We start from the raw sequence: 27,407 nt of genomic DNA, 5'->3' as shown, positions 1-27,407 counted from the left end.
TCATTCGATAATAAGGCGAGTTTATAAAAAATTAAAAAAAATCTTGTTTATTCTGAAATGGCCAATAAAATATGTGGAAGGTATAAGGCGATTTATTGGTTAATTTAGAATAATTTCCAACGTTCGAAACTTCACAAAAATATTGTAAAAAAAAAAGTTTTGATTTGCAAATTATTTTTTAAAATACAAAAAATTTTTTTATTCAGCCGGCTATTGCGATTTGTATCGCTTCGAGCGTTTGAATGACGTTTCAGAGACAATTGTACGTAATGAAAAAATTTATTGCTTATTAATCCACAACTTTATTATTAGACATTTTGTCACAAAAACTGTCCATTTATTTTTGTGTAGTAAAAAAAAAAAAGTGTTTTTATTTTATCTCATAGAATACGTCTGACAGAAATGTTGGTAACTTTTTTTTATTCTCATCAAACTTTTTACCTTAATTTTTATTTTATGTATTGATGAATACACAAAATTGTAGAACGAACGTAAAAAAAAAAAAACTGTAGGCGCATGATTCGCTGAAAATTATGTAAAACATTGTGACCGCTCTTACTGTATCAAAATTTTCTTCACACCTAAAATAGACAATTCAGGTTTTTTTTTTTTGTAAAAATATAAGGTTCTCCCATGAAAAAAAATCATTTTTAGAAACTATTTCGTGAAGAATATCGCGTGTATCCTTTCTTATCTGCAAAATTTCATCGTTTGTCTACAAAGGCTAACACATTTGGATCCCCACTAACCCAAACACATGAATGATTCATAAGGACTTCTCACGAAGTATAAAAACTGAAGAAATGAAAAAAAAAAAAAAAAAGTTCCCACACAGTAAAAAAGCGCTACAAATCACTTTAAAGTCCTACCGATCGCCCGATACAGCTACATGTATAAGCACATCAGTACATAAGTATACACCTACCAATCCTGAACGATTTCCAATAGAGTATTCATGTATACCTCGGCGGGAATGTAACATGGCGCGTTCGTCGACTCCAGCGCCGTGCTTTCTTCTAGCACCCCAGAAAGCACCTATACAGGTACATCCACGTATCGCGAATGCCCGTATACCTACTATGGTTTCTAGTCTTCCCTGGGCGCGTTCGAGTATCCTGCGGAAGAGAAGACTAGAGACACACAGGGGGCTGCATCCTTTTTTTACAATCCCCTTGACCATAATATCATATATACCCTACACAGGACTCACGCAACGCAAAGATACATACAAGCCACGCACGCTTTGGAGCTACAATATTTACACGTATATATATATATATATATATAGGTACTCCGACGCGCAGATACACACTCCATCCTACCCAAGTGCTTATGCACCGATCATCGGGAGAGCAAGTACGGGAGACAAGACGGAGCATAATACGTGAGTATAGGTATAAGGGGATAAGGAGAAGAAGAAGAAAAAAAGAAGGAAAGAGAGGCGCGGCGAGCGCCGGAGACAACGATGACGACGTCCACTACGCCAAGAAGGAGGAGGAGGAGGAGGAGAGCTGTTGTTGCTGGACAAGAGCGAGCCGAGCCTCTGGCGCGCCATCCTGAGCTAGTTGCTGCCGCGGCGCGCGCGCGGTACGTCCGCCTGCGCCGATGTTCCCGCACACCTACCCCACCGGACAAAAACACCAAAAGTGCCAGTGCTCTCTCGGGGCGACCATGGACTTACCCACCGCCGTGGCTATCCGTAATCGTACAGTCGAATACGTGCCAGCTCCCTGATACTCTTCACGGGCTGTCCATAGAGAGTGCGCTTACACCCGTTGTCAGTGCGAAAACAAAGCCCAAAGTGCTCATCATCGTTTCATGGGGGCAAAAAATCGGCAAGGAGTATCGGTGCCGACACGTGGTTCCTCGTCCTCCCGAGGTGGATGAACGACCGTCCATTGAGAACCCCTGGCGAGCAACAAGTGCCTGGTAGCACCTAAGCGTATGCATACGTATAGAGGTATATACCACTCGCGCCCAACAGCACATATATAACATAGGGTACGTAATAAATATGCTCTCTCGTGGGTCCCTCTCTCTTTCCGATCTTCCGCGGCTCGGTTCGGAAACCAAGTCCTCGCGTCGTGCGGAATCGTCGTCCGGCCATGGGGTAACTCTGGCTAACGGGTCGCCGATTTAAATCTCCATGGCGGGTTATCTCTCCCCGGGTGTTGCGATCGTACAGTTACAGGAATGTCGAGGGTCGCTAGGGGGGGGGGGGGTTAATTCGCACTTGTTGGGATATCGTAATGGTCCGACAGTCCGAGAAAAGTGAGGATCGAGGTGCAGTGACGGAACAAATGGAAAAGTGGTGTAAAGCGGAGAAAGCGCGCGATAACGACTTGGTATATCCGCTCCTTGAGGTTGGACACTCCCGGGGAAGACTTTCTCCGTTGTAAGCGCGTCCCGGTGGATCTTGTATCGGCCCATGTAAACCGATCTCCTCGGCGTTGGATGCTCGTTCCGCGCGAGTCGCGCCGCACTTTCGTTTTTTTCGCGCGTACACGGGATACGCGCGAGAGAAATCGGCGCGAGGGAAAACCACTGCAAGAGCTGCTGCTCGCGGGGATTCGAGGCGTGGAGTAGTTAGAGGCACATGCATACCTCCGGATGCTGCCGATACTTTGATTTGCGTGACGGAGCTCACAGGGAGTTTATATTAGCGTTTCAGCGGAGCGCGGCCGATTGTTATAGGGTACGTAAATGTTTTCTTGCATCTGTTTCACGTACACGTATAGGGAGTGTATTGATCTTCTTACACCAAAATGATACTTATGTAGCGCGCGTCAGCCGATTTTTGTCTCGATTTGTGTGCCGACGTAAACATCTATTATACTTTATAATAAATCCTGCAGGGCATTCTGTACAAAAATCTATGACAGACCCATTTCGCACTTTGTACAGATTTCGTTTGAAAAAAAAAATTATTTAGTTTATTACACATGGTCGAACAATCAAAGAACCGCCGATTTTATTGCTTGTAAAAACGTGGACCTCAACATACTTGGATTTACAGTGTTGCTGCAAATCAATATTTCATCATAACTGAACCAGTTAAACTACATAAAACTAATAAGAACAGAAGAAAATGATTGCGAGAATGTTGTCGAATTTGAAGAATGGCTTTACTAATTATTCGTGTAAATTGAAACCGGGCCGACACTCGTTCATTAAAAGTTAATGAACGAATGACTTGACGTGGACATTTATTCGTAAGTAATGCACCAACGTTTATCTAAATACGAATTAAAAAACTTTTCGAATTCGTAAGTCGCTTATAAACGATTTGTTTTCAATAAAATAAATTTAAGCAAAATATAAAAATAACGATTTCTTTTAGCAGATATCTATTATGGTTTTAAGTACATAATATGCGTTGTACTGATCATAACTGTTGTATGCATATATACACTTATTCACTAAAATTTTATTTTCACAGTTACGAAACAACCCAAACGCAATCATTTTCATATTTTCACGATAATTTAATGTTCATGAGAATTAAATATAAACTGTAAATGCACGATGCCCTCAGTAAATGTTCATTCCAACTAAGTCCCTTATCGAAAACACGATTCATTAGACACAAATCGTTTTCCCCACCATCATATTTTAACGTCACGTCGCAGACAACAGGAATCCAACTAGCGATTTACTCTACTTTTTCGTGCACAGCGGATATATCCAGTCGCGTCAATTTTCGCGTGGCCGGCAGCGTTTCTTATCGCCCCCGATCTCTTAATTACCCGCGAGTAAACGCTAGGCTGGCCTGCAATTCCGCGAACCGCACGTCTGAAATACCACGCGTGAAACGAAAACAAAAAAAAAAGATATGCTTCGTCGAATAGCAAAACCACTACGAAAATACTTCTGCCATTCTTCCAGCGTCGATTCCCACGACGATCTCCCAAAGCACCGCTCGAAGCCTCCCGAAAGCAACGATGGGCACGAGTCTCTGCTGCGCGGAGAGCCTCAAGCGCCTCGGCCGCCGGCGCAACCAGGTGCGGCCCACGACCCAACCGGCCGACCTGGCGGGCCGGGAGTTCTTCGAGGTGACCCCCCGGCGCGTCCTCCACGTCCTGCGCCCGGAGCCTAAGAGCGAGCGCTTCTACGAGCCACCGGCGGCCGACCGGCCCGAGTCCATAAACGACAACTTCTTCGCGCGCTGGGCTCGCCGGCCGCACCCCTCGGGGGACTGCCGGTGCTCGTTCAGGAACAGCAGCAGGCGGAGCACGCGCGGCGAGGCGGCCATCTCGCGGGAACTGCAGAGGATCCGGGCGAGCTTGTGCGAGGCAGAGGAACGCGGTCGGGGGCTGGAGGAGGTCGAGGAGGGCCTGGCGGTCGACCTGAGCCAACTGGGGGAAGCCGAGGTGGTGCCGGGGTTGGAACCTACGGACGAGGAGACGAGGCAGAGGGTCGTCAGGGGCCTGAACAGGTACATCAGCGATCTACTGGACGAGATTCTGGATGACACCATAAGGGCTATAGCCGAGGCTCCGGAGGATCCCTTTGGGCGTCGGGCGACGACTTTCGACATCAAGTTCTCGTTCCATAGTAACGAGGACGGGGACGAGGCTGGGAAGAGTGGGGCGGGGGTTGGCGAGGAGAAGGGTTACGTGAACCGGGGTTTCGTGGGCACGGTTGGGGATCCTGACACTCTGGATTTCCATCTTCGTCGGGATCGGGCTTTGGAGAGGGTCGACTGCACGGATTCGGGTATCAACAGCGTGGAAACTGTGGAGCTACAGGCAGAGCAGGAGCAGAACTTGGAGCAGTCGCTGATGGATATTATCGACGCGAAGCTCGGGGGATCCACGATCGGGAAGTCCCTGGAGAACCTTGGGATGGAGATGGACTCCACGGGCGACTGTGCGGAGGCGGTGAGTTTGTTGAGTTTTTTTTGGAGGGTATTGTGTTCGTGAAAAGAAATTTTGAAATAAGTATCAGATCCCTCAACTTTTATATAGTGTATAAGAGTAATCATGTTGACCTTTTGCTATTTTCATTTTAATATTCAGGGAGTTCACTCGCTAAAAGAATTAACGTCAATATATTGATAATACTCTGAACAGAGATGAATTAGTGTATAAAAACCCTTTGATTCAAATTTCAAGTCCCTTTACGGCTTATAAAGTGAGATATTGATAATTTTACTTTTGAACTGTTAACGTGCAGTACTGTTCTGATACATAACCTGCAATATCTGGATAATCAACGTCGAGATTTAATTGGAAATTTTTTGAAAATAGCTAAAAACTTGGTGATTACGTAGCTATAGTCTCATCTTCACTCGTAGCTTATGGAATGAACAATAAATTAGTGAATAAAATAATCCTCCTTTGACAGCTACCGTTAGTACGTCGCGTTATATATTATATAGTCATGCAGGTTACAACAAAGCCGATCTTATGCGTCAAAAAGATTGGGTACGAGTGAACTCCCTTAACGAGATTTATAGAGTAGAAAAAAAAATTACTGTTCTAGCACTGAAAACTGGTGATATTCGGTAGTCTATAGACTTTTTACATACTTAACTTCCACTGTCAGAAACAAAAAGATTTATTCTCACTACAGTAACTTTTACATGTAGATCATAGGAATTAGGTTCCAATCCGTATGAATTAGATTTAAAAAAGTAAAAAGTTGCTCGACCAGTAGAGCGAGCAGTAGAGTGACAGTGAATTTTACTAATTTTTTTTTCTTATTCCCTCTCGTACTCCAAAAAATAGGAAGCTTGTGGCTTCAATGATAGTCAAGTACAGAGTGCGTCGCATATGCGTCACATATCCGTCAAAAATCCGAATAAAATCTAAACTTTCTCGGCTTTAGTATTTAGTTGTAATAATCCAATCGTTAAATGGCTATTAAGAAAAAATCATCGAAAATGAATCACCTGTCTGATACTGAGATATGAAATATTCATGATTCATTCTTCGAGTAACGAGTTTTTGTATACGCTGAGAATTCTAACGTCTAAAGGTCTCATATTCTCCAAATTATTATTTATTTGTGATTGATCAATGGTTCATTTGAAATCTCACAAAAAATATGTTGTTGCGTGATAAATCTTTATTTATCAATAATTACTAAACTTTTCAGACCAAAAACGAAGATTCCACCGTCGCCGAATCGAGTCAAGAATCAAAATTTGGGGTTGGACCAGCCGTAGAAGAGAAAACGACAGCTAAAGAGGAAAGCAAACAAGAAGCCATAGAAAAGACTCCCGAAATTACACCTCATCGGCCTCACTCGATCACTTCCTTGGAGCGCGCATCGAAATCCCTCGACGACGTGATCGAAGAGCCGATCTTCAACAGCTTGCGCCTCGAGTTCAAACCATCCAGCAGCTCTCCCAAAAACCCCATACCCAAAGTCCGTCGGAGGGTCACCTCGAGGTTCCACAAGACACTCACCATGATCCACCGCAGGCTGCTCCGAAGGTTCAACGCAAACCGTCGCAAGCGTGACACCACCACGACCACCGCTACTAACAACAATAACAACAACAGCATCAACAACAATAACAACAACAACAACGACTCGTTAAACAAATCCCACAAGTCCAGCCCATCGTCCTCCTTTAAACACCCTTCGAGCGCTCGAACGCAGCTCCGACCGGACGACCTACACCGGCGACGCTTCCCCGTGCCACCTCCACGCCGGCCGGACAGCACCGATGGCGAGGTCACGCTGCGCCGTCGCAACCGCAAACCAACGATCATCTTCCTCCACGGCTTCGGCTCGTCGGCCGATGCGTTCGCGAGCCAACTGAGTTACTTCGCCGAGCTGGGCTACCCTTGCTTGGCCCCAGACATGCTGGGCCACGGTTTCAGCTCGGCGCCGAGGCGGGCCTCCGATTACCACTTTGACAAGCTACTCGGGGATCTCGAGGCTCTACTGCTCCACCACGCGTTTAAACCCGGCAAGAAGTGCGTCATCGTTGCTCACAACTACGGGTAAGTTAATTCTGCTGGCTCACTTTTGCTAGTCGCTAACACATTGTTTCCAACCATTTCAAACGAGGTATGCGACCACATGCTCGGGTACAAATTGTTCTTTTGAAGTCCAAATAAACGCTCCTTAGTCGTTTCAGGGGTCTGATGATGGTCTCGAAAATCTGCGATAGTCGCAATCGCGTTCGAGATAGACCGTCACGTTACCAGCGCATTTTTTCCCCATGGGTAAAGTGACGGTCCATCTCGAACGCGATTGCGACTATCGCAGATTTTCGAGACCTAAATCAAACCCCAGTTTCGAGATGACTTCGGAATCTACTCTTAAAGTCCATTATGTACGCGCAGGTGTACCCCCTTTACCGTGCACCTCCTCTTGCACTCTACAAACTTGAATCTGTACGACGCTAAAAGGGTATATTTTTGAAAAATGCCTGGCAAGTCGTGATTTTTTTTGTTGAGCATCTTCCTTTTGTACTTAGGAATCTACAAAACCGTTTTTTTTTTTTTTTTATTTTAACACATTTATTATATACCCTAATTTCAATGAAAAGGCAACTTAACCTTGTTCTCTCATAAGAGACCGTGTTAAACTGACAATATTTCATAATTTTTTTCTCGAAAATTTCCCCCGGTGAAAAATCTGAAAAAATTCATGTACTCCTTACATGCTAAAATATAACAGACATTTTTTTTGGTACGTTTTTCCATTTTGAACTTTTCTCCCAAACCTCCTTAAATGGCGTTCAACAAGTCTTTGCGTGGCTTCAGATGGCTTCCGAGAACTTTTGAAAGATTGGGTAACACGTAACCCGTCTTCAAATTCAAGCAACAGTCACTGGTCAACTGTCAATTTTTTTTAATCATTGCAGCTGCAGCTTCGCCACGGCTCTGTCCCAAAAATACGCGTCGAACGTACACCAGCTGGTGCTTATCGCGGGTGGAGGCCCCATACCCCTGGCACCACCCCCTCCTCGGGAAGGCCCGGGTCACTGCTGTCTCCGCTTCTTCCTGACGCCGTTTCTGGTCTGTGGGATGAGCCGCGGCTTCATGTACTCGGCACGCGGCAGACAACACCCATACTGCGGTCCCGAAGAAGCGCCCTGGGCCTCGACGCACATGCGCCACGTGTTGCGCGGGATGTCCTGGCCAGAGGGTGACCACGTGTTTTTGCGGCGAATCTGCACGCCTACGCTTTTGGTGCACGGACTGAGGGACTCTAAGGTCTCGCTCGTGCAGGAGTGCCAGATGGAACGGGTAATTATGTAACATTTAACGATTTTGTTGATTTGTGTCTAGGACATCGTACAAGCTGCGTATTTGGTTTAAAATTATACTTAATCTATGACAGTTTATTTTACCTAACTTTGAAGTAACAGGTAGCTTAAATTATGAAAAATACTTTAGTTATGCATGTAAGGGCATGATCAATGCACCAAACTCTTATAAAAAAAAAAAAAAAAAAAAAAACACATTTTGTGGAGCCCCTCCCAAAATAATTTCTAAAAATTCTTTTTTTACATTTATTATTTTACACCACACCTAGGCTCTGTTCGGAAATGATGCGTTGGTTAAGTATTAACCTTGCTTAACTAACTCACCGTGTGTTCGCACATGTAAACAATAGTTAAATAATCAGCTGGTCACGTTTTGGCGCACTTTGAGCGCTTTCAAGTCCTCTCTTTAACCTTAAAAGCGCTATCAGCATGTTATAAAATATTTAATTTAATATTTACTTCGCATAACAACTATTTGCATACACCTATCACTTCGTACTGCGCATACAGTAGTGGATAAGAGCAGAGATAAGAGCCTCTTCCCCTAGCTTTGCATATTCTCCACGAGGGTGCGTACTGACGGAGTTAAAATCTCAATAGAGATTATAAGAACAACACAATTTTTTTTTTTTTTTTTTTTGTTACATTATACATATTATACTTAGTGACTCGACGATAAATTTATAAAAAAAAACATGAAAAAATACACTATTAAATACAGGGATGAACAAAAGCAAGAGTATAGAGATATAAAGATTAAATCTTTTATTCATGCAAAAGCACAAACGGAGACTAAAATTGTTTTAAACTTTGACAAGCAAAACCATGAACCTCTGAGACACCTTGACGGTCACATGGTGCTACTTCATAGATTCCGTTAAAGACTTAAACAGCACTTTATTATCCTAACTTATCAATTAAAACTTAAAAACACTTTGTAATAATTGTACATTATGCTATCAATTTTTTCACACGAACAGGTGCGAGCAGAGGGTAAAGACATACTAGAATATAATATGTTCTACTTTTCTGTACTGATTTAACAAATTCTCAAATACAATAAAGCTTCTGTTGGACTGCAGTAAACTTTAAATTGATATTATAAAAATGTAACACGTAAATGCAATTACAAAAGTAATCTCTTACATGGACTCATACTTAACCTTACTAAATGCCAAATCTGCTTCTTAACGAAATCTTTACTAAAATGCTTGTATTTAAACCACTTACTATACAATAGACCTATTGAATGCATTTAAAAAATAAAAGATTTTTCCGCCCTCGGGTGGTTTTGGGAGGCTGGTACTTCCTTCGGGCAAAAAAGCAGTTTTCCGATACTCGTTCGAAAAGTCTCCTTTACGAACCTCGTTATGTCCCTCGCCTTCGGCTCGGGCCGCAAACCTCTCGGTTCGCAAACAGAGACTTTTCAAACTCGTAGGAAAACTACTATTGTTATTATCTTCGATCAACATCAATTTTCAAAACCATGACATCCCTCTGGAACGATAAAATAATGAAACAAATTTTGTAAAAACTACTCAGAATCAATTACTTTAGATATTGCTCTGGATGAAAATATTTATGGAGTTAATAATCAGATTCAAACGAAATATTAGTTAATGGTAAAATAATACTGGAGAACAATAAAAGTAAAATATTTACACCGATTGAGTATTTAAAAAAAAAAATATAGTACAAGTTATTATTTTTACAAAACATTGCGGCAAAATTTGGAACTTCGATACCAAATTCCATTAAAAATATGTGTACGCATCCGACACTAGCGCCAAATCCACATTAGCGCTAGTGTCAGGCGAATCACGTCACGTATTTTGAATATGATTTGGTATTTAAGTGCCAATTTTTTTCGCAAGGTGCACATAGTGAATAGAATACCAATTTAACTTCTGAGGTTACGCAACTCTTATTATGTTTTAGAGACTTTACAGCTGTAGAATAAGAGTAATGAGAACAAAAAATTTTAATATGTTACAAAACTTATAAGAGTTTTTTCTACATTTATAATAATTTTAAAATAGCTAAAACTTTGGTTAAAAAATAAATAAATAAATTATAGTTTACATTGAGGTAACATTTATATCGTAATAAATAAATTATTTAATCCTATTAAACAATTTAACACATAAACACTTTCCGACAGCTGTAAATTGTATTTGACTTGCTTTTAACATTGTTTACACAACATTTTGTAAGAATTCTGCAATTTGTTTAACTACTCTAAATTTTGTTACTTTAATAGTTTCGGTTTTGCCTTTTCCAAAGAGATATAATAAACCTGGAAGTTTATTGTATTTATACCAACTGATTATTAAAAAATCGAGTAAATTATTTGCCAAATAATTTTTTTTTATTGCTTTTATTCATGTACATTGATAAGCTTAGTTTTCCAAGATCCTGATGCATTTCATCAATTAATGTTTTCCTTTGAATTGCTTCTTTCTAAGGTAGTATGATTTGAAAGTAGTATACGGTTTTTGTTACAGTTTCTGCTAACATTCAATTTGTTAATAATTTTTTCAAACATTATGAGATCATCAACTAGTACTTTAAACTGTTGCACCAAATATCCTAGAGTATTATCATAAAGTTTTAATTATTTTCGTCAGTGACAAAGTATCGCAAAAACCAAAAACCCTAGCTCCAAAATGCTTTATGAAATAACACCTGCGTATTGCTACCATCATCGCGGATAAATGGCTATATAAATTTTTTACGAATGTCAATAAACGTATTTAAACATCCTGGATAATCAAATGAACAGTTGTGCATAACTGATATGTATGTATTTTAATGTCCAACTGTAGTAAATTCTCTGACAAATGAAGTTAGTAAACAACGAATCCTTGAAATATTTTTTGCTTTGGATCTATTGTAAACTAAAAAAGACTGATGATTCATATTTAGCGCCTAGTTGTTAAATACTTGCAGACTTCACAAAATCTCACGAACCTCCAAAAAAAAATATGAGTACTGGTAAACTGTTCGTCATTCTAGAAGCAAGTCAGATTTTAAAAAGTCCATATGCGATCTGTATATTTTTGAACCATCAGTAAACCCCTCTTATCGCATTCCATTTTATTGTTTAACTTTAGTAAGAGATTTTTCTAAATCTCTTACTTGATTCAGGATCTGTTGTACTCATGCATGTGTAATTTAGTATGTTTGGCTGGGGATTTTCTTCCATAAAGATTTGTCATCGCCCATCGCCCCCCATCGGCTTTGGGGTCCAAATGAGGGCAGCACCGGTCGTGCATCTGACCTGCAAGTCTTGATGTTAAGGATTCACTAGCTATTACATGTTCAGACTTTGATTTGCGTTATTCAAAATACTAGCTACGAATCTATCGATCTATCTGACTGGCAACAATTATACAAAGATATTTCAGTTTTTCAAACTTAGTTATGTGTTTATGGTCTAATACTGGAATATTAAAAAGTGATAATATACTGTTGAGATGAGTCTATCTGATAACTGTGTTTGGTGAACCTATCACAACAATGTATGCATGATTAAATATATTGTTTAAAGTATCAATATCAAAACACAAAATGTGCCCAAAAAAAAAAAATAATAGTAATACCTACTGCTGCTTTTGTATTGATATCAAAGTGCAAACTGCATTTCCAGTTTTTTGTTTCCTTTGCTACTTTGTGCCTTTTATTTAGAGGAAGCTTCCATGCATTTTTTGCATTTTACAGAAAATAACAAAGACAGTACTGTATAATTGATGTTTTAAAAATGTTATCTAACAAAGAAATTGATTCTCCAGATTTCCTACAAAATAATCCTTTTGCAAGAGTTCTAACATAAATTTTTTTGACATTTTTCAAATACTTTCTTGGTAACTCTTTTCCCTTTCCATAAATATCTGTTTTCAATTTCACCCATTTTTAAAAATTATATTATAACGGTAGCAGAACGCAACATTGTACTTTTAAGATTCTCGGCTTATGAAAACAGTATAGTGTCGACTTTCAAACAAATTATAAAATTAGCTCTCTCTCATACACATGCAACTTAACATCCCATGCCTTTCAATGCTACATTATCCCCCACTAAATTTAATTTAAGTTAATTAGATTTAACGAAAATTAAATAAATTATTCTAACCATACTTGTACCTATTGTACTAATTATTCCTAATAATTATATTAATTTATAAGTTACTTATACCAACGCCATAACGTTATCCAAATTTGTACATCTGTTATCGTAATCTTATGACATGACAGGAATCTCCCGTTCTTTATAATAAATAATTATTACGAAAAGGTATCGTGAATTCAAAAGCTTTTTGGGGAACAACAGTGAATTATTATAAGATTGAATGTATTTTACTCAATTTTTTGACTTCATTTGTATGTATGAAAAAAATTATTGATTGGTTTACCAAAAAAATTGTACTTACAAAAAATTTGCTTCGAAACAGCCGAAAATTTATTCAACTTTATACTTTTTAACGTATCGTTTCCAGATAAAATGAATGATACAAAGCTAATAGATCTTTTTGGAAAAAGACTTTTTGTGTTTGCTCTTTTCATCTAGTGTCAGCCTAACACAGTAAGAAATGAAAGGCTTTTTAAAATTTCTGAAAAAATCGTTTTGTAGCAAGTAATAATATAAAATTTACACATAAAATAGTGATGTAAAACTTGCTTTGATACCATATTAAACTGTAAAAATGGTTTCCAAATAAAATCCTATAGTTTAGATTACACTTTTACAAATTCAACCTTTGGTTGAATCTGGTTCAGGATTGATAAGGATTTTTTTTTTAATTTTTTTTTTTATTTAACATAGTATTTGAGTAATGTAATGTAATTCGCCCACCCATGTCCATGAATAAACTTCGATCACTTAATGCCAATGAATTCATGTAAAGCAGAAATTTATTCAATGTTTTTTTCGAGACGCAAAACATTAATTCTTCTCTTATTGATCAAAGATACAAACACTTTTAATTAAATAAGAAATTGTTATCATTTTCAGACAATAGGAAAAGCAGTACTGGAGGCGATTCCAACTGCAGGCCACGTACCAATGATCGATTGTCCGGATCAGTTGAATCACATGATCCACTGTTTCATCGACTTGTGGAAAAATAAAAAGTGGTGAGCTAGAAAGTATTCACCGAGCAGAGAAATAGATGGAGAAAAATACTCGGCGACGTTCGCTACAAAATCGATGAAACCGGTGATATGAACAAAACGAGACTCCCATTCGTGCGGATTTTATATAAATCGCATTGTGCCAAAATAGTGAAAGAGTAATACTCACTTACTCATTTTTGGAAAGAATTAATTATATTCAGCGAGATACTTATAATTCTTCGAAATCGCATGGAAGATGTCGTACCAAAGATGTGATCTGTTTTGTATTTCTTTCTTTTCATTCGTTTTTTATACGTTTATTGTTAATCTCATAAACTGTTGATCCAAACGTGTTATATTGCGCACTTACTATGAACAAGTAAATAATATGCTATCTGTAAAATGTTCTGGAAAAACACGAAGAAGTTTTTTGCGCGACATTGTGCGTGAGATTTAATTTTACGTATTACATTTAGCTACAATGATTCACAATGACTACATCAGCATACGCACGAATTACAAAGTGTTGTACAAGAAAAGTCTTAGTTTTACTGTATTTTTTATGCATGCATAAAATTACACTTTATGCAACATCCATGTCTGAATTACTACAATCATGCATCACTTCTGCAACCCATAAATTTCTAAAATAGCAAATCAATGTTACGCATATAAACATACTCTACATGTTACGGTTATTTAATCGCATTGATTCAAACTGCAAACTTGAGGTATGCACCTCACGTTTGGATTAACAGTTATACTCGGCACGTGTTATTCTAAGTTAAATATAAAAAATTTACAACGAAAGTGCATATAAGGTCACAAGATCGGACTGATTGTATGCATGTGTATAGTATATTCGCGGATAGAAGGAAGAGGATGAACAGAGGTGTCCCAGCCTCGTGGCTCTTCATTAGCTGTTCTGAGTCTTCGCATTGAACGGATTCTCACTCGACTTCATCCACTCTTTGCGCAGTAGCTGCTTCAGTTGGCTGAGTCGAAGACTCGGATTTTGTTCCTTGAGGATCGGCATCATGCGCTCCTCGAAGCTCAAATAGGCGGCCTTCATTCTACGTTCCGGGTGCCGATCGAGCTCCTGATCTTTCGTACTGCAAGGACATTGTTAAGTTTTATGTACTCGATTTAAATAAATGTTACGTAGTAGTTAGAGACGTATTTTTGCAACTACAAATGTAAGAGCCTATAACAAACGATTTGTGTACGAGTAAACGAAAATAACGAAAAAAAAAATTAACAAGCACATTGAAATGTAGTTTATTATTTTTCCTTGACATGATCAGTGTAAATAACCACCTCAAAACAGTCAGAGCCTCGTCGATTCCGTGGGCTGTTTCTCCCTCGAGCACAACGCGATTTAGATTTTCCTCGATAGGCTTCTCCTCTTCCTTCTTCTTTAAGGCGACTTGGTTTCGTTTCTCCGTAACTGCCACGATCTCGGCACGCGTTACTTTGGCGATCGGCTGCTTGCCACCGACCTTTAACGAGCTCATCTCCTTCTCTAACAGAGCTTTGGCTTCCTCTTTTTTCTGCAACTGCTGCTGCCTTTTTCTTTCCGCTTCTTCCTAAAATTGAAAAAAAAATGCATTACTATTATGAATTTTTTTCTTTTTTTTTTATGTAGAGTAAGATTAAGATTACGAAAGTAGGTGCCCTTTTAAAAAGTTGCATTACCTGCTTTTGTTTTTTCTTGAGAAGCTGTTTGTCGTCATCCTGCCAAGCTTTGTCCTCAGCTTCCTGGACCTTTCGAGTCTGTTCGGCCTCTTTGGCAGCGGCTTTGCGAGCCCTTGCCACTACTGCCTTGCTGTTCTCGCCCACGAACTTTTTAGGCATCTTGCACGACTATAGATTTTGAAAATCACATGTGCAGTTAACTGACATGCATAGGGGTATTTTGTGCATGAAAATATGATTAAAAAGCACTCAACACATTGGCTACGATGTGAATGCAACAAGACTGATGGTGTCACATTGGGATTGTACAAACTTTACTTTGTTAATACTTTTAAAGAAGTTGGTAACCTCTAGTCGTTCTTTATTCATTTAAGAATAATTTTCACAGATAATAGTGTTAATTCACGTCAATTTGTATTAAAAGCTAAAAGATGTAAGATAACATGTAATGATTACATGTAAGTTGTCTATGCATTTCTGAATCAAAGTATTGTCATGACGATGGAAGATTTTTAACATCCGTTCTTTACACGTTTAAATAAGGCTTATCTACACCTTAAGAAAGTTTATTCCAAAAACAAAAGTATGAAAACTCATAAATGTTATTGGAATCTATCGATGAAATTTCCAAAAAGCTTGTGTTTAAACTTTAAAGTGAATAGCAACAATTTTTGAAAAAATTATTGTCAAAGTCATGACTTTGTACACCAGCTTTTTTGAAGGGCACAAATTATGTTTTTGTTTGTTTGTTACCTAACTCATGAACTTTTAAAGGTGAAGTCAAGGGAACGAACCTCCTCAAAAACTGTGTCAGCAAGTTCTCAAAAATTATATAAATAGTGCCTAGATGAGTCTTTGGCCCTAACTCTCTGGCCCAACCACCACCAAGATGGTTAGCAACAGTAAAAAAGTAAGAATTCGTGATTCAAACATAATAGCGCGCCTCGCTCAGCTGATCCCGCCGGCAGCAGACGAAAACAGCTGGGACGCACGCGCATTGCCAGCTGTTTTCGTTTCTCGTTATCTCGTTGTGTATTATTTTTTTCTTTTCTTCGCTTATCGGAACCAAATAGAGGTTAGATCCACATCCAACAAACAAATCAGAGGGTAAAGTAGCTCTGAAAAATCAGAAAAATCGCGATCGAAGCGGAGAAATGCATGTATAAATAAATGTTAGCCAAGGGTCTCGGAGCAGAGCTACTACGGAGAAGTATGGCGAGCAAAAGCGGAAAGAAGAAAGGCAAAGGAAGCGCAAACACGACGACTCAGCAAGTACCAGTAGTCGCCGGGGTAAGTTTTTTTTTATTGTACTTGCAAGAATGTTCACTTAACTCTTAACGAGAACTTACCGGGCACTCGGATTCCAAGCAGCTCACCACCAAAAAAAAGGACCCCGCACACCTTCCGACCCGTCGCCTCGATCACCTGTCCCGGGCGTACTCTGACATATTTATGTTTATTATTTGCCTTACCGACTCTTTTTCTTTCGCACTTATCACGCGTTCACGGCTAGAAATCAGTCAACTGTCACCGCATTTAAAATGAAACTTGTTACTCTGCAGACCACTGGACCATGCACTGTTGCGCTCGGGGAAAAACTCAGAGCATGTCGATTATCCGTCGACGGCTGCAAAATGAAAATTTTGACAGTGCGCGTGCGCGGTTTGTGTTCTCTAAGTTCTCTTTCTCTCTCTAGTTCTCTTTTTTCTGACAGATCGAAATTTGAATCGTCAAACTTTTCAAATTGGTTCGATATACTTACTCGCCAAGTTTTTATACATTATAATCCAATGTATAGTAATTTTTTCTGTTGTTCGAATGATTTTTTCTGTTATTTAAATAAATATATGTTATCATTGATTCAAAACTGCCTTAAAATAGTCAAGGTTTTTTAAAAATTCCTAAAACTTGTGTACTATTGCAAAACTTTATAAATTATTCATTGAGTATAAGATCTGGTAAAATTTTTTCGTAAAACGTATGTACATAAATTTCCAACAGCAAAAACAGGAAGGTTTTTCATTTGCAGGGACCAATCGGCACTGACAAGAGTGGCAATGTCACCATCAAAGTTCAGGCTAAGCCGGGAGCAAAACAAAACAATATAACAGGTACTCGTTTTAATGATCCTTTTTTTAACGTACAACGTTTAAAGTTGAAATTGGATTTACAATTTGGAGGTCAAAATGAAAAATCTCCTAACAGATAGCCAATAGATCATGAAAAAAGAAAAACTGCATTATTCCATGAAATTTGGAAGATGGATTTAATTATTTCAAGTTGGAACATTTTTTAAAAGGTGCGCGTAAACTAATTTTCCCTAAAAAAGATAAGGAAAGTTAAGGAAAACTTTTTGAAGAAAAGAAAAGGCCAGAACATGACTAACGCGAAACAATAAAAGAATTTCATTTTTCGTGGCTTATAATGCCTATGCATTTTTTTCTATTTTTCCTGCGGTACTATATCCAAAAGTCTGAGTCTTGGAGCTTATTTTCTCATAGTTTATAAAAATAATAATAAATTATAAAATACGAGACGTTTGTTTAATATAGCCCAATGATTGATTCTTGGACACTTGGAATAAAATATTACGATAATGATCTAGAATTTTATTAAAATTGCGTTAAAATTTCCATAAAATTGAAGGAAATTTAAAACTCTACTTTCTGTAACTATTATAAATACATGAAATAAAAATCAGAAAGGTGAAAATATTTTGGAAACATTAATTTACCAGTGTAGGTACTTGGCAGTGAAAACGCGGGAGGAACAAAAGAAAAGATCTTGAAAGTTTTCAACTGCAACTAAAAAAACAGTTGGATCCGTGTGGGAAGGCAAGTACTCGAAACAATATAGGGACTTGAATAACAAAAGCTGAGAATTCAGGATTAAATAATAATGATTTGCCAAATGAAACTCTATGCAAGTGCATAAAATTTCCCAAAGATACATCCAAATCAGGGGCTGATAAACAAAATCGAAAGAATAACTGATAACAAAGGATATATTACATGTGTACGCACGTTACGAAAAGTATATTTTTATGTTAACATAAACGTAAATATTGTCAAATGCTTTGTTATCAATGGTGTAAAGAGAACTAATTTTTAAGTAAAATCCATGAATAAAAAAAAGAATGTAAAAACCAGTACAAGAGTCAAAGGAACATCACTAAATGAGAAATATTTTTACAACGGGAGTATTAAAAATCGTTGAAATATTGTCTGTTTTCTTCAAAGACTTCTCGGACGAAGCGGTGGGTGTGGCGATATCTGCACCGCCGCAGGAAGGCGAGGCCAACGCCGAACTTGTCAAATATTTAGCGTCCGTGCTAAGCGTGAGAAAGTCGGACGTGAGCTTAGACCGAGTGAGTACCAGATTTTTTTTTTTTAATTTTTGGATCAAAATGTGTTTAGGAAACAGTTATGATTGACTGATTTTTGTTTCTAAGGGCTCGAGAAGTCGGCACAAAGTGGTACTGGTGTCCGGAAGCAGCGTGGAAAAAGTCACGGAAAAACTGAAGGCTGCCGCAGCTGAAGAATGATGTGAATAACGTGTGGAAGTTACGAGGGAACTTTTTTTACATACGATCTTTATTATCACAATAAAATAATTAATTGTCTTCGTGTGGTGTATCTTATCAACTACATGTCAAAACTTGTATTAATTTTATGCTTAGTTCTACATAATTTTTTTAAAAAGCTGTTACTTTCTGTATGGCATTGTCGTCCTTTGAAACGACTTATTGTATCATGTATATGTACATAATTTCGCAACAAAGATTAATCGTTTAACGTACAAAATTCTCGCTCTACAAAATTTTTTCACTCCATAACTGTAATTTTAAAATACGTATATATAATTATATACACATGTAATACGTTAACAGTATATCGAGATTTCAGCTGAACTTACTACAACTAGTTTTAGTCAAACGATGTTAGCAAACTGTCATACTCGTTAAATATTCAAACTGCACCAAGTACAATACACGCTTTTAGTGACTTGCTTCGGATTGATGTAGTTTTGTGACAAGAATTCGGTCAGCATGCGACGACACCGCTATGAAGCACAACACGTTGCAAAGCCACGGTTTGGAAGGGCTACATAATTATGCCCATTCAATCGACGCGACATTTACACAGCAAAAATAACGTTCCTAACACCAATTTCACCATATTTCGGACTGTAATATTGCAACAAGAGCCACGTGGTAATTATTTTACACACGCCCGTGCCTATTTTCACGAGACGCACCGGCAAATCAGTTCAATGATGTACACCTCGTCGTCACTATATAAAAAAAAAAAAAAACACTTTCAGCGACTATATGGACCCCAGAGTTGGCGGCATCCTAATCCTCGACGTCGAAAGTCTTGTCCTCGAGCCAGGGTCGGAAAATCGGCAGAGTCGAAGGGTAATGGGCGCCACGCTTCGAAGGAGCCGTTCCAACGGGGGCGCCTTCCTGTCTCAGGGGATACGTCGCCAGGACTATGGGGATCTGGAGCTTGATCTCCTTGTCCAGACTCTTGGGCGTTATCACGAACTGCAAACAACGTTACGCGGGCGATGTTTTACCTGCTTTATGAATATTCACCGGTGCCATTTGGCTCATCGGGAGCCAAACCAGGGGAAACAGTGTTCTGCCGGCAAAGGAGAAATCCATTTTGGGACAAAAAAATGTATAAACTTAAGGTGCCAAATAAACAACAGGATACACATTATCATTTGTTTAATAAAGGCGGGCGGGTTCTTCCTTGCGACAGCGAAAACTGTTTCACCAGGTGTGACGAGGGATCGTTCGTTGTCTCTCGCTTCTGGGGATTGTCCACCCGACTTACGTATACGTGATAGAGGACATTGATGAGGTGGCAGCCCCTCAGATTGGTCGGGGGGAGGGGGGGCACGTAGAGCTGCTCGTTGAGCCACTCCTCGCCCTCGCCGGGTCGGATTTTGCCCCTGGAGACGCTGGCCAGCTCGCGCGTCTCGCTGGCCAGGACCTTGCCGCGGCACAGGTACTGGATGGTCTCGGTGAGCGAGGCCTTGGTCGACTTCATGGTCACCTTGCTGCGGTTGCTCACGGTCGCCGATATCCCGATGCTCTCGCCGGGCACGTAGCCGCCCCTGTCCAGGCTCACTCGGCAGAAGACTGGGCCCCCCGAGACGCACGACACACCCACGTGCTGCTCCACCTCCAGTCTGGCTGGTTGCTGAGGAAAGTTTGTTCAAAATCATTGGTTTTTCCAATTAATGGAAAGAGATTGGACTTGGGACCACAAGTTATAGGGATGTGCTTTTGGAAAAACAGAGAGAAAAAATTATATTTTTCTGTAAAATACATGTCATAAATCCCAGGGTACTAAAAAAACGTGCTCTTTTCGAATGGACTGCTCCCTTTCATTTATTTATTTTACGCAAATAAAAGTGTGTCTCGTAACAGGCGACATTTCGGGAGTCGCTGTCTCGGTCAATATTTTGTGAGAATCCTATAGATTATTGGAAAGAACTGCTCTTGCGATCTAAAAAATCTTTGTATCATCAAATTTCCATCATGATATTGTACTGAATTTTTGGAATTTCGCCCGTAGGCTGCATGTATCTGTATGATTTAGACAAAGAGTCCTTACATCTTTTACATTTACAGTTACCACTACAAAATTTAAGATGAATAAATTCCTTCAACTTTGCTACTTATTCATTCTTAACTAGAGTTAGCTGATGCTTCTTTTGCCGAGCTATGGATAAATTTGATTCGAGCCAAATTAAGATTGATGGTAATCTTTGAATGCCAATGTACATCTCCAAAATGGTCAACAAGATAAAAATACACAAGAGTTTCGTGAGTGACGGACATTTTTCGACACCGTCTGGAGAAAGCAATCGTCGAACTCTTCCGCGAACTGCGTAAGATGAGCTATTTTTAACGCGCCTTCGAAAGTTGCATAATCGGCGACCATAATTGATGAAATAGTGCGAATGATGAAACGCGTGGGCGGCCCTGATGACATCGGATTTCCAGAACCAATACGTGAACTACTCGCATACCCGTCACCCATACATATTATACGCTTACACGCGTGCGGATGAAATAGCACTTTTCTTACACAATAAATGCACAGAGACGACCCGCGTGGAAATAATCCTCACGGGCAACATATAATATGGCTTCGTTATAACGATATATAGGTAGAAATATGCAAAAATAAAAATACCCCGTTTCATCATGCTAGTGATGAATAAAATTTGTATAAAAATTGCTCAACTGTATCCAAAATATATTATGTTGCAATTATTGGTAATACATGGAATGGTACTATATTTAGCAAACGGCAGTGCGACATTTCGGCAAAATAGGTAGTTTTCCTCAAACGTTGACACCCAAGTCTAACGTTTCCAAAACTATGTCACCAACGGGTATTATTTTTCGCGTGAAGGTTATCAGTATCCTATATATAGGTAGCCATCCAGACCATCTATCTGCACGCACATCCAACCTCGTAAGAAGCAAGTAACCCCCCTGCAGTCTTACCGCTAAAATCGGCGGCTCGAGGTTCAGATCTATGGGATTCATGACTATGAAGACCTGCTGGTTCTTGTGCACGAGGCCACCGGGCTCCCTGAGCGCGGCCTTGCAGTAGTACTGCACCCAGCCGTGTTTCCCGAGGAAGGTCGAGGGTAGGCCCAGAGGTAGTCCAAGCTTGAAGGGGAAACTGTGGATGCCCGGCGACAGCAGCGACGGTCCGTCACCTTGGAAAATCGGCATACCGATGTAGCGTTATAATATATGTTCAAAACAACAAGGTGGTGGTAAACGAAACGAAAAAAAATTAAAAAGTTGCTCACCAGGCTCGCCGAGCAACCGCATCCGAAAGTCGATGTAGTTCTCTTTGTCGTAGACCCGCTCGGCCCTCTGGCTCCGTACCCGCACTACTCCCTCGCCTATCACGTGGAAGTGGAGGCCGGACACGCTAAATTTTTTTTTGGTTTTTTTTTTTTTTTTTCACAAAAAATGACAGATTGATTATTGATCATTCATTGGGAGCACTTGAAACTATCTTACACGTTTTCAATGTAAAAAGTAGTCCTACGAGGTGATGCACTCTCATATATACGTATAGTGATTGAATATCATCAGATATTTCCAGTCGTGCACCTACGCGGGAATTTGTATAAGCATCTATTCATACAAACGCACATTAGTTCAAGAACAAAAAAAAAAAAAAAACAAAAAAAAAAATTTGAATTAAAGATATATAGGCTCTCATTTGCATGATCGCATGCATGTTATACACGTATATACCTGTGGGTGAACGGAGAGGCGATGAGGGACACCGTTACGACACATTCGCATGTAATATGTAATAGTGAACCTGTCGCGCACCCGCGCATGCATATTATATTTGATCGGGGGGGGGGGGAGGGGGGAGTTAAACTGAAAAATATAGTATGTTTTCTAAAATAAATAACAGCACCATAATCGCGTACAACAATTATTAACAGCACGGTACGGGAGTAGGTATGTATATACATATGTGTGAGATGTAGCATAGGTGCCCTTATCCATGTATATATATAGCCTTGGGGTCCGTTTTGCGTGCGCGTATGTATACATGTGTGTACGAGCATGTAAGTACGGAGAAACCGAGCGGCGTATGCACTTACGGTATATAACGCTTCTTTTCCTGCATCACGGTTGGCCGGCTGCAGGAGAGCGGTCCTTTCGCACGCCGCTCGGGAGAATCCGAGGAACGCCATGGCCGAGCCCCACTATACTATATATGGGATGGATAGCGTGTTTGGTGGTGGTTGTTGTTATTGTCATTATTTCGCTGTCGCGTTATGAGTACATTAATTTGTCAGAGTTGGAGATGGGGAGATAACGCGCGATGTTGTTATCCGATCAGCTGGAGGGTTTCATCGGCTGGGGGTGCTGTGTAGCTTTTGTGGATGCGTTGCATCATGGAAAATAAAAGAGGGATTATTTTGGCCGAGCTGTGATTTTTCGAGAATTGTTTGTTGTATCGTTATTTGTCAAATTTTTTAAAAGTATCGAAAGATGAAAAGTCACTTTTCATCGTGTTGCAATGTATCGTTTTCAGCTCTTCGCCCATTTTTTGGTTTTCATTGAATATATTATTTGTGGGAGAAAATATCCGACACAGTCCATTAGGTTCTTCAGGTTGGTTATCGAAAAATGTGACCCGAATGATCTGTCTTTTTTCACATAAAAATTGACGAAGAGGTAGCCTGGCCTGTTCGTTCGATTAATGAAACGACGTAACTCAAAACTTTATTGAGCTCCATGCTTATTCATCAGTAATTGTTTATGTGAAAAAAAGAGAAATTAGTGTGTCTTATATTTTTTGATCATCAACCTGACTAACTTGAAGGATCACTGAATCGAAAATTGTTTTTGTAATCCTTCCTTGTTGCGTGTAAAAAAAGTATGTAATGGGACGAGAGTTTTTTAAATTATATGTTAAATCGTTTGAGTTTGGTGATTGCACTAATTATAAATAAATCGTCTGTTAAGACTTGGATTGTTTACGAACACCGACAGCTACCAAAACGGAACGCATTGGAGTCTTACAGCTTCGTTCGATAAGAACAACTAAATGCTTGTGTTTAAAATGAAAATAGATTCAACGCGCGCGACAAATTTCACTAAAGACTATTAAAACATTGATTCCTAATCGCACCTTTGCAATGATCAATATAAAAACATTTTCACGGTGTCGGATAATAAATGCACCAGCGAATCACTCGATCCGCGATCGACTCGAGTCTACATCACACGAAACTTTCGGCGTATACGTGAAGGTGCCCGAACAAAAAACACCGCAAAACCGCTTCAACGCACGTCTCGGCTTTCGGATATCTCCGAATGTAGCCCCATTATACGAGCGACGGGCGAAAAACAAAGCACCTGAAATTGATTCTCTTCCCGCGAGTATAATCGCAGAGAAAGCCACGCACCTGTTTCTTTTTTTTTTTTTTTTTTTTTCAACCGAACCACCATTTACCCGTGATAATTCATTCGTAGAAAAACACAATGGGCATCGCGATCGGCAACTCAGCCTCTCCGTGCATCACTTGGGTATATTACAAAACCATACCTACGCCCGTGCACACCCACACACCGTGTGTTTACACACGCAGAGCCAACTCCTCGGGCGCACGGTACTTTTTCTCATCCAATCATAACTCAAGGCTTAGAGGAAGACAAAGCAAAAACTTACAGGGCCTCGTCGTCGAGTTCGATAAGTACGCGGCCGGACAAAAAGTGGCCAGGGAAGTACAGGAGGTTCGTGTTCTCGAACAGGATGAGGAACTTGCTCAGTTTGCGCGTCATCCTGCCGCCGTAGGTTATAAAATAAATGTACAAGGCTGCGCCGCTCCTCGCTTTGCTGTGTCCCCTTCTCTGGTGCGCGCGACCCGATCGCCGTCCTTCGTCACCGATACCTCGTCCTGCGTTTCGTAACGGTGGTCCACTCGATCGCCCAGCTACGGGCTCGCTAACCGGGCCGTCCGACACTTTTCCGGAGCCGATTTTCCCATTATGAGCAACACACTGTGGGTTTACTGTGGAATAAATCCCCAACGGGGATCGGCACGTATCCACACACGGGCGCTCGGCGATCTCCTCGGCACTGGTGCTGCCGCGGTGGCTCCTCCGCGCCTATACCTGGCGCGTACATCCACTACTCCGCCGTATCTTTTTTTCTTTTTGTTTCCTTACCGAGCGCGTATGAGTCTTGTATATAAGTACATGGGTAGTGCAGCTCGCGGACACCAACGCTATCCGATCCGTCTGTCGTCCCCTCCTCCACCTCCAAACTCGTATACGACTATATATATATATACCTACGCCGCTCATTCTTGGCATTGAGCTCACTTTCGCTTCTATTTTACATTCCAGGTGTACACTGTGTATGTAGGGATGGAGCGTTGCGTGGAGAGGATCAAAGCATGATGCGTGTATCGTGCGTTATATACTAGTGACTGGTCCGTGACCGTATTGTTACTTAGGCCTTAGACCAACTGAGGTTTTATCATGTATGGGATGACGAAGCGCGGACCACATGGGGTTTTTTTAAAATAAAAGTTCTTTCAAGGGCTGTATTTCTCGCATCTCTCTTCAATGTTCTTTTTTTACGAATGACAGTGGTTTGTTGGAAAACGTACACTCGAACACGCTCCGAGTCGTCGTTGGGTTTGCAAACTTTTCTAAAATAATGGATGTTTCGGGTTTGTTCATAGAATTTCAGGGTTACACGTGTAATGATGGATTGGTACAACTGTTAGTTTTCACCCAGAAAATATGTGGACGTTGCTGGCTTTTTTAATGTATCAAGTAGTGCAAGTAAAACGACACAACATTAAATAACATTTCGGTGGGTGCAAGAAAGAGCTGTATCGAATGGAAATGTAAAAAGTAGTTATTACGAACTGCAATTTTAAGCAAAAAGTAGTAAATTTAAAGAGTATTTTTTTTCTACTTTTCTTTTTAGGCGATTTTTTTTGTGAGCACAATGAATTTTAAGATATCATCTTAGTATTTTTGCTTTTAGGGTTTTATTCGGTTGTCACAATGTAATTTGAGAAAAAATAAGGCTAATCGTAGAGTAACTGCTCATCACCTTGATATAATTTGTGTTTTTATCATTTATTTTTTTGTTCTAATTGATGATTATCATCGCATATAAAATTGTAATAAAAATAGATATATATTCACACCAACGAGTTAATGCGTACCCTTGACACATTTGTTTTTATTTGTATAAAAGATTTTTCATCTATTTTTCTTAAAATATTTTTGATACTGTTAATGTTTTGTTTAGATTTTTCACTTAAATAAACAGTTTTACGATTTTTGGGAGGAAAAATACAATGTGTTTGTACTAATTATATCTTTATAAGACATGAAAACTTCTCGTTTTCTATTTTTGAATTGTTTAAATACATTTTAATAAAATGAACATAATTTTTAAACATTACTTTTACTTAAAAAAAATTTTCTTTTCAAAAACTAGTATTCCGGATAACAATATATATATATACCCTAAACCCTTTACAGACATTCTTAAACAATTTATTTTTTTTTTTTTTTTATTTAAATTTAAAACTCTATTAACAACTTTTTTACAAAATTAAGATTTTAAGTAATAATTCTACTTAATTTACGATAGTTGAAGATGTATACAATAACGTATAAGAAAATTCATCCATATCAAAAGTATAGTAAAATTATGAAAAGTTTTCGTGATTGTCTATATTATGGTAGCCTTAATTTCAAGTAAGGAATTTGGATGATTCTGACAAAATTTTTACGTAAAACATATTCATACAAATAATACATTGTACAACACACAGAAAAAGTCTACGGGATCAGCTAGTGTTTTAAAAATTTTAAAAGTACTTCTCTGCCCGCCAGGCGCAAAGTAATCACAATTCTTTGTACACCATAATTCATACTTTTTCTGTACTAGTCTGCATAAAATGGGCTTTTTTCACATTATTTGAAGTGCCGAAAATCAAATTTCCCACACTGTACATGAAAATAGTGTGCAAAACATATAAGTATGAGTTTTTCAAAGTTATATAATAATGTAAAATAGTATAATTTTGAAATATTTTAATTCTGTAATGAGTTTTTAAAATTAAATTATCAAATTTGAATGAAATCATATTTATATACAATTTTTGAAGAATAAAAATGGATTTTTTTTTTAAGAACAAACGGTTTATGTTTTGTAGTCGCGGGGCGAAATTCTATAAGTTTTCGAAATTAAATTGTAAAATTTGGATGAAATCATATTTATATACAATTTTTGAAGAATGAAAATGGATTTTTTTTTTTAAGAACGCACAATTTATGTTTTGTAGGGCTTCGCCCTCCTGTACCCCCCCCCAAACGGGGGCTTCGCCCCCTGGACCCCCACCAGGGGCTACTGCCCCTTGACCCCGCACAACCTGTCTCACGAAATATACCTTTATTCCCCTTAGTTAAAAGCAATTTAATGCTACCATCTTTGAAGTCAGCACACTTATATTTGAAAAAAAAATGTATACACATATATCAACTCAATATCGAATATTAGTAACTGTGTTACCGTCGAGACTGAAGACCATTTTTAATACTACTAGTGCCAGTATACACATACATACCGCTACATTGGCAGGCATATCGTAAATTTTATACTATGCACTCTAAAAAAAGCATGGTTTTTGGCAATGGACATAACGCAAAGCAGCAATATCGGCAGCCTAGGCTGCGTTCAGACACAACGGCAATATCAATCTGCACGCAATCTATTTGAATGCACGGGTGCGAGAGAGAGGGCGAACGATCCGTCATCTCTTCGCCTCT

At 39.3% G+C, this 27,407-nt stretch overlaps 4 protein-coding genes across 5 annotated transcripts; 2 read left to right on the top strand and 2 right to left on the bottom strand.

The window, feature by feature from the left end:
• The first annotated feature begins 1,640 nt into the window (after window positions 1-1,640).
• LOC106641531 (uncharacterized) lies at window positions 1,641-14,598 on the top strand. Its single transcript, XM_014355982.2, has 5 exons — window positions 1,641-2,001; window positions 3,886-4,880; window positions 6,100-6,956; window positions 7,826-8,210; window positions 13,242-14,598. Exons 2-5 carry the CDS (start codon window positions 3,942-3,944, stop codon window positions 13,365-13,367), a joined length of 2,307 nt encoding a protein of 768 aa, XP_014211468.2. The 5' UTR covers window positions 1,641-2,001; window positions 3,886-3,941; the 3' UTR covers window positions 13,368-14,598.
• On the bottom strand, window positions 13,077-16,650 carry LOC106641555 (coiled-coil domain-containing protein 124). Of its 2 annotated transcripts, none has more exons than XM_014356021.2 (4): window positions 16,387-16,650; window positions 15,038-15,205; window positions 14,660-14,928; window positions 13,077-14,454 (listed from the first exon to the last, which is right to left on the bottom strand). In XM_014356021.2, exons 2-4 carry the CDS (start codon window positions 15,194-15,196, stop codon window positions 14,259-14,261), a joined length of 624 nt encoding a protein of 207 aa, XP_014211507.1. In that variant the 5' UTR covers window positions 15,197-15,205; window positions 16,387-16,650; the 3' UTR covers window positions 13,077-14,258. The 2 variants fall into 2 exon arrangements, with proteins under 2 accessions (XP_014211507.1, XP_089454078.1); XM_089597952.1 differs by lacking the exon at window positions 16,387-16,650 and adding an exon at window positions 15,832-15,908.
• LOC106641556 (UPF0235 protein C15orf40 homolog) lies at window positions 16,104-18,752 on the top strand. Its single transcript, XM_089597953.1, has 4 exons — window positions 16,104-16,327; window positions 17,067-17,148; window positions 18,277-18,404; window positions 18,489-18,752. Exons 1-4 carry the CDS (start codon window positions 16,208-16,210, stop codon window positions 18,579-18,581), a joined length of 423 nt encoding a protein of 140 aa, XP_089454079.1. The 5' UTR covers window positions 16,104-16,207; the 3' UTR covers window positions 18,582-18,752.
• Window positions 18,613-24,738, bottom strand: Vdup1 (arrestin family protein Vdup1). The gene is made up of 5 exons (XM_014356019.2): window positions 24,277-24,738; window positions 21,881-22,005; window positions 21,567-21,784; window positions 19,879-20,247; window positions 18,613-19,583 (listed from the first exon to the last, which is right to left on the bottom strand). The coding sequence occupies exons 1-5, from the start codon at window positions 24,387-24,389 to the stop codon at window positions 19,392-19,394; spliced, it is 1,017 nt and encodes a 338-aa protein (XP_014211505.1). The 5' UTR covers window positions 24,390-24,738; the 3' UTR covers window positions 18,613-19,391.
• Window positions 24,739-27,407: the final 2,669 nt, after the last annotated feature.

Source organism: Copidosoma floridanum, unplaced genomic scaffold (genome assembly GCF_036245765.1).
Source record: "Copidosoma floridanum isolate Cflo_tuat_1 unplaced genomic scaffold, Cflo_Japanese_pri ptg000040l, whole genome shotgun sequence".
NCBI lineage: Eukaryota > Metazoa > Arthropoda > Insecta > Hymenoptera > Encyrtidae > Copidosoma > Copidosoma floridanum.
Note: the sequence above shows the minus strand (reverse complement) of the source record. Positions and strands in the feature narration are given on the sequence as shown.